The 12,283-nt window shown below is 51.0% G+C and overlaps 1 protein-coding gene across 1 annotated transcript; it reads right to left on the reverse strand.

Moving 5' to 3' along the window:
• Window positions 1-6,520: 6,520 nt before the first annotated feature.
• FEZF2 (FEZ family zinc finger 2) lies at window positions 6,521-9,322 on the reverse strand. The gene is made up of 4 exons (XM_054595060.1): window positions 8,486-9,322; window positions 8,011-8,145; window positions 7,681-7,813; window positions 6,521-6,780 (listed from the first exon to the last, which is right to left on the reverse strand). Exons 1-4 carry the CDS (start codon window positions 9,320-9,322, stop codon window positions 6,521-6,523), a joined length of 1,365 nt encoding a protein of 454 aa, XP_054451035.1.
• Between the last annotated feature and the right edge of the window lie 2,961 nt (window positions 9,323-12,283).

Consider the following 12,283-nt stretch of genomic DNA (forward strand, 5'->3'; position numbering starts at 1 on the left):
TTCAGCAGCTCGGTTTGCTCCTCTTTAAATTGGGGCTAAAAAGCCTACATATTAGTTGGTGATGAAAAGTCAATAAGATAACACAGGTAAAGTATCTTTATAAAGTACTATATTAAAGTTTTATTACTTGAATTTTTATAATAATGGCTGCTAACTTCTGGAATGTTTACTATGCACGTGTCAGGTGCTGTTCTAAGTTCTAATTATATGTGTTAACTCATGTAAGCCTCAAAACAACCCTCTGAGACAGGTTCTTTTAATATTCCCATTTTGCCAATGAGGAAACAAAGTAGTTTTCCCTGTTAAGTGGCTGAGCTAGGATTTGAACTTGAACTCAGCTGCTGGGATGCCAGATGCCAAGCCCTTAACCACTCACTCTTACTTTCTTCTTATAGATGTTATCCTTCCCTACGCAAGTCACCCCACCCACTTTCAGGGGCAAAATAAAGACATTGAGACTCTTTGAGGGAAAGAGAAAGCTCTAAATATGACCTAAGATTTAAAAACATTGACGAAAAGAAAATATTAACAATGATGATCATGTATCGGTCATGTGGCCTTGACAGAATGTCTTGGTGACAAACTATTTTTATCAGATTCTCGTTTATTTGCAATAGAAAAGTCTCATTCCTAAAATGGACCTTGCTAGATTTTATAGCACCTCTGTGCTTTGAAAACCAGAACGTCTTTAATCTTAGATGACTGTTTTTATTTTGAATTCATATATTTCTTCCTCTTCATTCTTTACTTCTAGGCACCAATATATTTCTTCCATGAAGCATGAGCAAAGCCTGAAGTGCAAGCCAAGCCCTCAGCAATGTGATAGTTGTTACCAAGGACTTGGGAATAAGAATACAAAACCTAGAATCAAGATTTAAATGCTGCACTCTAGTATCTGAGATGGCGCAGGTCCCATATCAAATGGAATAAATAAGGCTTTAAGAAGCCACAGAATTTGTCCTGGGTTCCTTAGCTGGTGAACTCGAATAAAAAACCCCATCATACTGCTAGATTCTGTTCACCTGGTTCTACCAGACACTGAATGCTTCTGCTGTTGGAGCACCTGGACTTTTATGTTTAAATAAGATGTACTGTTTATCTCAGATATATACCATTGATCTACTTTCTTCAACAGTGAAAACATTAAAATGAAGAGGTTTCTTAAAGCCACATGAACAGCTCTGAGAAACAATTTAAATACTTTGTGATCTGTCCACAAAGCCGTGTATCTGTCTTCATTTTCTCGCCCCCTCTTTTCCTCCATGCAAAATTAGGAAGACAATCACCTGGGGTGAGGTTTTTGCGTGGTCACTAGGAAGAAGAGTAGAAGAACTGAATGTCTACTGGTGACATATGGTACCCCTAGAGTGGGGGGTTATGGCTCTAAAAGACAGGGGTAGTTTGGCAAATGACCAGATTACCAGAACTTTTAGGGAACCCTCCAAGGTTAACCCGATACATTTTTCACTCATGAAAGAAACATCCAGGAAGTAGTAGTGGGAGCATCCACAGTTTCAGATCAGCCCCTCCAAAGTCCTGGGGCCAGTGTCTGGAGTTTGCTCTGTGATGGAGATCCCACCTTTCTGTTTATTTCCTAGCTCAGGAACTGCTGAATTCTGTCTCTGTCCAGTGTCCACCACGGAGCCAGGCCGCGGCTCTCTTTTCTTGGGCTATGTACTTTCAACCAGTTTTGAGCAGCCCCATTTCAGATTGGCCTTTTTATGTTTGATATAAAGAATAGTTGTTGGCCAATTTCATCTTTTCATCGCTGTTCTCTAGGCCTGAATCCAAGCAGTTTGTCAGATGCTCATTAACTCCCCCTTTGGCTCTTTCTAGTGTGTCTCCTAAGCTCATTGTGCCAAGAACTAACGCTTTCTTTTACACGATTCTCTTTCTCTGCTCCATCAGGGAGACAAATTACTTTCCAAAAGGGATCGCCAGGGATGGTTTAATGAGAATTTCTTTGGGGCTAGGCATGGAACGCAATGTAGTTAACATTCGGTGGACTTAATTGGACTTTTCTTTTCTGCCTCTTTTTAAAAAAATCTGAAGCTATCCTGTTAATCTCTCATTTGTAATCAATTGTGTTGACTAAACAAAAGTCTAGGTCGTCTTTTCTTCCTGTCCCAGACAATCCTTTGTTGCCTCTAAATGCCTCATTCTTGAGTGATCCTGGTCTCGTAGATGGGCCCGATTGTTGACAGTTCATTATTGCGCTTTTGTCCATTTAATCTTTCTTGCTGTGTTTTGCATGTGCATGCCTTAATGAGCTCCGTTGGCAATTAACATGTTTCTAGGAGCAAACTGGTTGCTCAGACGGTTGAGAGGGAAGTGCAGGGAAAAGGGCAACGCAGCTGCCTTGAGGTTGTTTATTTCCCAGCGTTTTCTCAAGACTCCTGTACTCCCCTTGGCAGCCCCCCCGCCCCTCACTCTTACTCCTGGCCGTTCCTACGGCAGCCCATTCAGAACCAGCACACCTGGATGCCTCATCGCTATGACTTTTGGGCCTGGCTCGGGCAGCCCTCTATCATCTTGAGAGCCAAACAGCAAAATGGGGACCTTATAGACCCACTTCTGCAGCCAAGACAAGAAGAAGCACAGTGCTCCCCCAAATATGTCTGGATGCTGGCAATTTCTGTGTCGCTCTTTGCAGAGAGGAACCTCTAACCCGCCTAAGGCAATAGGACTGTACAATCTGTTATGTACAAGGCTGTGGCTTTGGAAGAAGGAGAGGGTTTTTTTTTTTTTTTTTTTTTGAGTCTTGCTGGCAAGATTGCTGAAGTGTGAGCAGTCATGGACAGAACAAACATCTTGTAGGGAAAAAGATAATTGGAGTCTTTTTTGTGTCTGTGGCAGGATCCCCCTCCCCCGCAATTTGATTTTTTTCAAATATTTTTTAAGAGTGGCCTCTTCAATTTAATCAAGGTTAGAATATTAACATGCAGCTGATGACTACCTTGTTTAAGCCATTTACTAATATTGCAAACTACAAGTCATGCAAACAGTTTAATATTAAGAGAGAAAAAAATCAGAAAACAGAGCCTTTCACGCAATCAATTCCAATGCATGGCGAATAACTAAGAAGGATCCGAGCTAAGATGGTTACTAAGAGGACTTAGAGTTGCCTTCAGGACCTGCACTATCTGTGAAAGGTGTTTAGTAATTCAGGTAAAAGCATCCTTTTCTCTTGGTACTAATTTTCTGGTGAAGGAATCCTTTATTTAATCCCACACCTGAAGGAAGCAGACATCTTAAACCTGGGAGGAGTAACTTCAAATCTGTGGAAAGCAGAGCTAAGCTCTACAGATAAAGAACTCTGTTTATCTGCAATTACCACCAGAGGGGAAATAACACCTTCTCAGGTGAGAGCGATTGACAGGAGGTGATGTGAAGGTTAAGTAACCATCAGGTTATGAGGAAGCAACCTCAGGGAGGCTGTAGTAAGTGAGAAACTCGGCTCGGGTTTGCACGGCAGTCCCAGTGACTGCGGAGATGAGCAGTCCGAGGGGGAGACGCCTTCTGCCCCACCCATTTGTTTTATTTCAGTTGCTATCTAGCTTGCAAGCCTGCCCTCTTCACCCCTCTCCAGAACTGTACCTGGAAACAAAATTTCTCCAGTTTTATAAGATGGGTGACCTTTTTAATCTTTCTCCTGTGAAAATTTATTACAGAAGAACTTTTTGAAGAAAGTTCCCTCACTTGATGGTTAGAAAGTTATTTCCCTGGATGGGGATACCCCACTTATTTTTAAATTATATTTTCTTCTTAAAGGGAAAAAAGGAGCACTTTATCAACATGTCCACATGCAGGCCAACTTTTAAACCCAATTCTCTAAGAGGATGCTTTTGCACCAGATTTTGTGGTGTCTGCCCCTTGTTCAAAGTTTTGGAACTATTTAGAAAAAAGGGGGGCTTGCCTTGACCATTGTCTGGTCACCAAGAAGCACATCTGCAAAGGATCCTCTTGAGCAATGCAAGAAGGGACGCACTTCGGTTGGGAGGACCGTCCTGGGGCACCCAAGCGTTCCCAGAATCGGGGGAGGGGTGTGCGTAGGAGGCGGGGCTAATAAAACCTCTTCTGAGAACAAGGAAACTGTCTCCTGACTTCTCAAACCAGCTCTGGAGACAGATGTCTGGGAAAAACAAGGCGATATTTCCATATCCTTAGCCGCTCTGTCCTCCTCTCCCATCCCGGGGTTTCCTGGGGTTTGTGACATCTACCGAGCTTTCGGAGTTAAATCTGCATATCCCTCTGGGTCCCCATCTCCCCTCAGTGAACTGCAGCCAGAACGAGCTAACATTTAAATTCCTCTTCGCTTCCTCATTCCCCTCCTCCCCTGGCTGCGTCTTCCCAGACTTGGGGGCTGGGGGAGGATACAAAAACGAGGACGCTCTCCTTTCAGGAAATGGAATTATAATGTACACGTTCCTATTTCTGAATCGGAGGTACTAAAAATACCCTCGCGACAGCCTGAGGAAGCTGTCGCCGTCCTCTGTACAAACAAAAGCGACAATTCTCCTTCCCCACGCAATGGGCCTGCGAATTGGACGGGGGGCCGGGGACCCAACCGTTGACTGTGACTAGGACAAAGCTTTCACCCAGCAGCTGAACATCTTTCCTCGGGTCCCAGCCTGAAGATTTCTCTTCAGCCACAAGGCCTAGAAGCAGTTTAGACTCCCTAAAAGTTCGAATCCCAGCCCTACCTGGTCCCTGTGACCCTAAGCATGCCATTTAGCTTCTCTCTGCCTCAACTTCTCCGTCCATCCGCCAGGTGGGAATAATCACCAGCTCGCAAACTTGCGGGCTGTGAACATTGGAAAGAACGTGTGTCGTGGGCCTGGCATGGAACAAGCGCTCCGGAAATGCTAGCCTTTAAAATTGTGTAAGCCCCTGCCAGGAGGAGCACTGAGCACCTACAGTGTACCCAGCGTTGAGATAACCAGATAACAAGTCACGTTCAGAGTTACCTAGGGATTTCCTCTCTCATTAACCACCTTTCCCTCCACATAGCCTCCAACTGCCGTGGAAGCTCGCGTCGGGCCGGCGCCCAGCCTCCGCCGCCCCAGCTCTCGCAACGGCAAGGCTCTGTGGGAAGCGCACTCCCAGGCCCGCGCCGCATTTCCTCCCCACGTTGGGAAACACTGTTCCAAAAGACGTGGGCTGAATCACGGTTCAAATATTAAGAGTGTGTGGAGGGAGGAGGTCCGGAGTGTCGAGCCAGTAATCCAAGCTCTTGATTATCCAGATTCGGATCAAACGGGGCGGTGGCGGCCGGCCCCCTCCTGGGAATGATTAGATGATTAATGTAATGCTGTTTGAAGGGTCTCTGTTTTCTCTCTTAATTTGGGTCATTACTTAGGAAGCAAGCGTGAAATCATTTTATCAGCGTGCTCGGCGGCAGAGATAGCTATTCAGGAAATGGACTAACTGCGCGGTAATCAGCGAGCGGGAGGCGGCGGCTGTGAGCTCCGGGAGCCCGGGTGCGCCCTCCCGCGGCAGGGCGCCCAGCACCCGGAGTCCGGCCCCAGATCAGCGGGGCGGATCAGGGAGTCCCAGAGCTTAGGCTGGGCTGGGGATCCTTGGCCTCCAGCCCTCGCTTCCAGAAGAGATTGGGAAGAGATTGGGAAGAAGAGTTGCCCCCGTTAGGTCGCCCAGAGAAGGGTACACGTCCAGAAGCTCCCCGGCTGGTCAGTGCCCCAGCCATTTATCCCCGCGAGACGCGGCGCTTTGCTCGAGGACGCACCCCAAACCTGCTCCCCAATATCCAGCCACTTTAACCCCTCTTAAAAAAAATTCTCACCCAAATAAGGCATAATTATTTGGACGACCCATAATTCCAAGCGTCGAAACATTCACCAAACAGAAACATTTCATTACGTGAAGGCCTGTGTAGGCCTTTTCACCCTGGCTCCTGGGGATGGGGTGGGGGGCCGGGTGATAACGCGCAAGCACCTCAGGAACGCGGACTTGGCCTCATCGTTGTCCCAGCGCACCGAACAAGTCGCGTTTGGGCAGGGAAATGCTATAAACGCCTATTTCCTTCTCATTCTTCGGGGTTGCTGAGCTGACCTTGCGGCGAGGGGAGAGGGGGCGGGGAAGAAAACGCGCACTAATGATTCTGTTTATTGAATTATATATGTATATATTCCGTGTTCGCATGTACAGGAGGATTTACATGGCTGTATAAAGATGGCTGGGGGCGCCGTGCTCTTTCCGGGCGTTCACGTGACAGGCTCGTGTTAAAACCCACCGCCCAAGGAGAAGCTGAGGCCCGGAATTAAATATTTTTCGGCACTGGGTTTAAATAAGTTTCCCGAATACGCAAAGGTGGGAGCCACTCGTCTGCTGCCAGTCATCGAGGAAACGTTTAGCTTTCCAAAAATATGCTGGTTTCGATAAATAGATTTTAGCCTCTCTGCTATAGGTTTTTTTTTTTCCCTCTTAATTTTAGAAATAAGTTTATACGCGTGATCTGTTTTGGGGTTGGATAGGGCTGGAAGGGAAGGTGAGGCAGTAGCTCTCAACTCTGCACTGTCCGAGTTAGGTCCTTTGTGGAGGGGGCGGCAGGGCCCACGCTGTCGTGGAGTTTGCGCACGTGTTTCTTTAAATCAAAGTTTCTGCAAAACCCTTTGCCGCAAGTGGCGCACGTGAAAGGCTTCTTGTCGTTGTGGGTGTGCATGTGGAAGGTCAGGTTGTAGACCTGGTGGAAGGCCTTGTTGCAGATGGTGCATTTGTACTGCTTTTCACCGCTGTGGGTCAGCTTGTGATTCTTGTAGTTCCCTACAGGAGACCAAAAACAAAAAAGTGGGGGAATGAAGTGGATGGGGTGGTGGGAGTCTGGGCGTCCCGGGGTTGGCTCAGGTGCCCAAGCAAAGAAGGCGATGCTTGGCTAAGCGGGCACGACCTCTCAGAGTGAAGAGGTTGTCAAACTTTGTGTGCGTCAAGCCCGGGGCTCTCACGACTGGCTGGACGGCCAAGTTCCCGAGTCGCCGCCCCGCGCCCCTGCCCCGCCTTGTCCTGAAGCCCGCCTGGCGTCCCTCCCGCTGTGCTCCGCCGGCCCGGAAACTTTGTCGCAGCCTAGAGACACATCGGGTCCTACTCTCGGCTGCTACTTCGCTCCAAGAAATTCTCAAGAACCCCGGCTTCGTCCTCATTTTATTTTCTCATTTAAAAATTTTTTCCTTCTGGTCCCTCAACTACCACCTGGAGATCCAACAATGCTTGAGAAAATCCAAGAGGGGCGCCGAGGGTTGGGAGTACTCTGGACAGCAGCGGTTTGCCCCGAGCCTTAAGTTATTTCCAGGTGGTGGATTTTGCCACGACTTTTTTTTTTTTTTTCATTAGAAAGGGGAGTCCCGGCTACAAAGAGACGCTTTTCTTGTAGGGCAATACTTTCTTTCTCCTACTTTCTTTTCGTCTGTCCCTGCCTTCCTTCCCACCTCCCGAATTCAGAGTCTCTCCGTGCAACCAACCTGAATCCAGCGAGGTCTACTGACCCGTCCCGGAGAGCTTATTCCCAAACCCAGCACAACCCGATTCCAAAGAAATGCTGCGCCCGAGCCTGCAGCTCTCGTTCCCACTTTTTCTGGATCTGTTTTTTTTTTTTTTTTCCCCTCTCGATAGCGGCGACTCCCCGAGTACCGAGGTGAGGTGAGAAGAGGGCCTCACCCCGAACGTTACCTTTTTGGTGAAAGCCTTTGCCGCAAAATTCGCAGACGAAGGGCTTGTAGCCCGCATGGATGCGGATGTGCGTGTTGAGCGTGGAGCTGCGGTTGAAGGCTTTGCCGCACTGGTTGCATTTATGAGGCTTTTCCTGCGGAGAGGGGCGGGAACACAGTAAGGCTGAGTGCCCGGCAGGGAAAAGATGCCTCGGGGGACTTTGAAGGATCACCTTGAAGGGACACGGGCTCCCCGAGAGGGGTGCGGGAGCCCCCGGCCATCCTCTCCCCAACGTCGTCGCTCTTGCGCGGGGTGTTGCGCTCGGATTGGACCGGACCCGGGGCCACGTACCTGGGTGTGGATAATTTTGTGTCTGCACAGCGTGCTGGCCTGTCGGAAGCCTTTGCCGCAGACTTTGCACACGAAGGGTCTGGCTCCGGTGTGGACTGGCATGTGGCGTGTGAGGTTATAGTGAGCGTTAAACACCTACGGAAGGACATGAGGGGGCCTCGTGGTGTGTTCATCAGAGAGCCTAGCATCAGCCCGGGGAGGCCACAGCTTACCTTGCCCAACCAACAGTCTCCCCCCTCAACCAGAGCCTTTTCCATTTTGCAAAGGGCTTCCCAACCCTCTGCTCACATCTTTTCTGTGTGGCCAGTGACAACGGCACCCCCATTTTACAGAACAGGAAACTGAGGCCCCTGATTTGAGCAGAGAGCTACCAGGGAGCTCTTAAACTTGAGAAAGGGGGGTGCCGGGCTGCCCCAAGGAAGCAGCAGCCGCTGCTGCTCCCCTGTCCCCGGGCCCCAGGGACCCCAGGCCTCACCTTGCCGCACACCTCGCAGGTGAAGTTTTTCGGCTTGCCGTCCGCGGAGGCCCCGGGCAGCTTGCCGTGGCTCTTTACGCCCCCGCGCTCGGCGGTCAGGGCCGAGTTTTCTTTCAGCACCTGTTCCAGCGGCGCAGGCAAGCGCTCCTTATGCGCATAGGGGGCCGGATGGGGAAACTTGTCCGCGGCCAGGCCGGCCAGCTTGGCATTCTCCAGCAAAAAGAGCTTGGGGTGCGCGGCCAGGGCGGTGGGGGCCTGTGCGTTGAGAAGGCCGGAAGGGAAGAGGTGGCCGCCGAGGAGCTCAGAGGGAGGGTACGCGGCAGAGTCCAGGTAGTTGAAGTAGTAGAGCGAGCCGCTGGCCGGCAGCCCCACCGCGTGGTTGATGACCTGCGGTTTGATGACCCTGCCCGCGGGCAGCGCAGACGGCGCCAGGCCCAGCTCGGCCTTGCAGCACACGCCACAGTTGGTTTTGCACAAGCCGCTGGCGCCGCACACCGGAGCCCCCCCGCTGCCTCCTCCTCCTCCGCTGCCGCCCGCGCGGAGGCTGCTTTTCCAGAGCTCGGAGTAACTGAGCAGCGTCTTGGACGGCACGTCGTAGCCTAGGGGCTGGAGAGGGATCATGCAGGGCAGCGGCGAGCAGAGGTTCAGCAATTTCTTGCCCTGGCCGCTGTCTGCCTCCAGTGCCCCCGGCCGGGGCTCAAAGGGCGCACGGGGCTCCGACGTCTTAGCCATGATGCGCTCGATGGAGAAGGCCAGAGTCTTGGAACTGGCCGGCGACGCTCCGGCTCGAGGACAGGCCGGGGGCACCATGGTCTCTAGGGAAGCCGAGCTTGCCATGGCGCGCCGAGCCGAGTTGTGCCAGACTGGGCCAGGGCGCAGCCTCTCTCTTCTAAGTCTGCATTCCGGAAAAGGCAGGGAGGGAAACAGCAATTTAATAAGCACCTTGTCGGGTCCAGGTCACCCATTTACATTCAAATGAACAGGGGCAGAACAAAGTGCACCCAAGGGTACCAAATTACCGCCCATTAACCCGGCGCGCAAAGGAACCCACCAGCCCCAGCCTTGGGACTTTGAAAGGGGAACAAGGGGGAGGGTTTACAGAAAAAAAGGAAAGAGAGAGAGAGAGAAAGGGAGAAAGAAAGAAAAGAGCCTCAAATTAGCCCCCCTGAGCCGTTCCTTGGACCCCGGCCTCCGGCACGCGTGCTGGGAGCTGGACAGTGAAGAGGCAAAGTTAAAGAGGACCAGGAGAGGCACCTCTCATTTACCTCTTTCCCCCACCGCCAAGGAGATGCGTTCCGAGCCATGCAGCGTGTTTCCTCTGTCACATTTTAATGGCAAACATCTTCCCCTCCGCGTGAGATCACTGTCTTTTACATTCAGCTGACATCACATGAAGTCACTTCAAGTGGAATGACTTGGGCGGCGGCGCGGCTCCGGTAGCGGCCCCTCTGTTCCCCCGCGCCTGCCGGCCGCCGCCACCGCCCCTCAAACTTTAAAAGGAGGCAACTGGCGCTCGCGCTCCCTTTGGGAAAGTGCGAGCGGTTCGCGAATCGGAAAGGAGGGAAGAGACGGGAGGGGGAGGGGGAGGAATCGTGATGGTTTTGCCGGTGGAAAAAAAGGTGGGGAGAGTCCAAACCCAGGCAGAGTTCTGCGCGTGAGTCACAACTTTGGGGGCCTACAGGTGTGGGGGACGCGGCCAGGGCAGGGGGTCCTGGACTTGCAGTCTCAAAGGGCCCCTGGGTGTCCGTCTAGTTGTCGTAGTGTCCCTTAGCCCTCTGCAGCCGAGTTGGGCATCGCGCTAATAAACTGCCATTTACCCACGGAGCCGGCGCCAGCCCCGAACACGCGCAAATGATAATTACCTCATTAGGATGTGGCGCATGGACGCGAGCGCCGCGTTTGGAGGGGGAACTTGTTAATGGGGAATTATTAATTTATGCAAAAACAACGAGCTCGCCTTGGCTGGCGTCGGAGGTCGGGAGAGAGCTCCCGCCGCCTAAGGAAGACCCCGAAGCGTCGGGAAGACCGAGGCCGCGCGCCCAGATCCCCCGGACCTTAGCAACCCGCGAGTGCGCCTCCCCCTCTCGAGCCAGTTCCCCTCCTGAGGCCGCGGGAGTCTGCACGGCCAGCTGAGGACTGTTTAAGATCCTAATCGATCAGAATGGCTGATTTGTGATCGGATGTCTGAGGCAAAGCCCGGCGATGCTGCTGGTTTAGGGCTGCGTGCGGGGAGGATTCGGAGGGCAGCTCTCCCCGCTGATGGGTACTTGCTGTTTGTATAATTGAGAAGGTCCAATCTCCACCTGTTTAAGGAGCAGATTGAAACAGCAGAACCTCCCCCTGGATCCTATTAAAACGTTTTTGCTCCTAAGGCCATTCAGTCCAACCAATTTTCCGAAGTGATTCATAGAGCTGAAATCTGCCAAGGCAGCTCTTTCACTTTTAGCCACTAAAGCACCGCGTGGAACCGGGTTTTGTGTTTTTCTAAAATAAAGAGAAGGATTATCAGAGGGGAAAGGGAGGGGGCCTGGAGGGGGGCGGGAGAGACTTAGTGTGGCCAGAGGTACAGGCAAAGGGAAGAAAAGGCCCTTTTCTAGACAGGCCCCAACTAAGTTCGGAGGAATTCAGCGTTTTGTGCCTGGCGCACAAAAGCAGCGCGCTCGGAGCTCAGTTTGGAGGGGCTGAATTCATCTGTTTGCAGACCATTCCACCTGCGTATCACAACAAACTGCTCAAAGACGCTCCAGCACTTTCAACAGGCCGGGTGCTCTTGGCGACAACAAAAGTGGTCAAGGCCTGAGGGTCCTTAAGGGGAGGGGGGGGCCCGCTAGCAAGAGAGCAGGGAGAGAATTAGGTTTAGGAAAGAAGGAGGAGGAGAGTGCATGTATTTTTTTTAAAAAAAATACTTTTGGATGGTTTTGTTTGTGGGACAATTATATCTTGCCAGCCAGCCTTTGCAAGACCACCAGCTTTGTAGCTACAACCAGGGTTTAAGAGGATTACGGTGAGTATAATATCAGCAAACAAGGTTGAGGGTTTGATAGTGAATTCCATCTCCAAAGACACACGATCTTGTGGAGCTCAAAAAATTGTTGGTGGAACCCTCTCCCTTTTCACTCAGAAACAGGTCTGGAGGGGCTGAATATTTCATCCCAGGCCTCCCTCTGCTGCAAAACATCCTCGGAAACCATCAGGGAAAGGGACAAGGAAAGGTTTAGATTTAACTTCAGGCCATCACTCCTTTTTTCCCTTCAGAACTTCTCATTCCTACCCACTCGCCCTCTGAGTGTATTTTCAGACAGGATATCGGCATGGTAGGTAAAGGAAAAGTGTACTTGGAAAGCAAGGAGTAGGAACAAAGCAAGGTCTCCAAGGGGAAGTGGCCCGCCGGTCGGTTACTATTTTCATCCTGTCACGCTCAGAGAGCGCCCCTCAAGTCAAGCAGTCATGATACTGTTCCCTAACATCCCCCTCCCCACTGCCAAATTTCAAAGCTAGAAAAACACTTGCTTGTCTGGAGGAGAGCATTTCCACAGAGCCCATTTAATTTAGATGTTCAGAGAGGCAGAATTCCAGACCTAGTGTACCCCTATCCAGTTAGCATGAAAGCAAGAGCACAGATGAAACCTCCCCCAACACACCCCACCACCGCCGCCAGACAAGAAACAAACCAACAACTCACCCTGACACTGAAATAGTATCAGTACCCTCACAGGGTTTCAAAACCTGAATTTCTATCCCGACTTTCCTGTGAATCTCGTTCAGCCACCAGTACTGTACCCCAACCCCCTTTCCAAA

The sequence above is a fragment of the Pteronotus mesoamericanus genome, unplaced genomic scaffold (assembly GCF_021234165.1).
Source record: "Pteronotus mesoamericanus isolate MK-2021 breed Mesoamerican mustached bat unplaced genomic scaffold, CSHL_Meso_final scaffold_54, whole genome shotgun sequence".
Taxonomy (NCBI): Eukaryota; Metazoa; Chordata; class Mammalia; order Chiroptera; family Mormoopidae; genus Pteronotus; species Pteronotus mesoamericanus.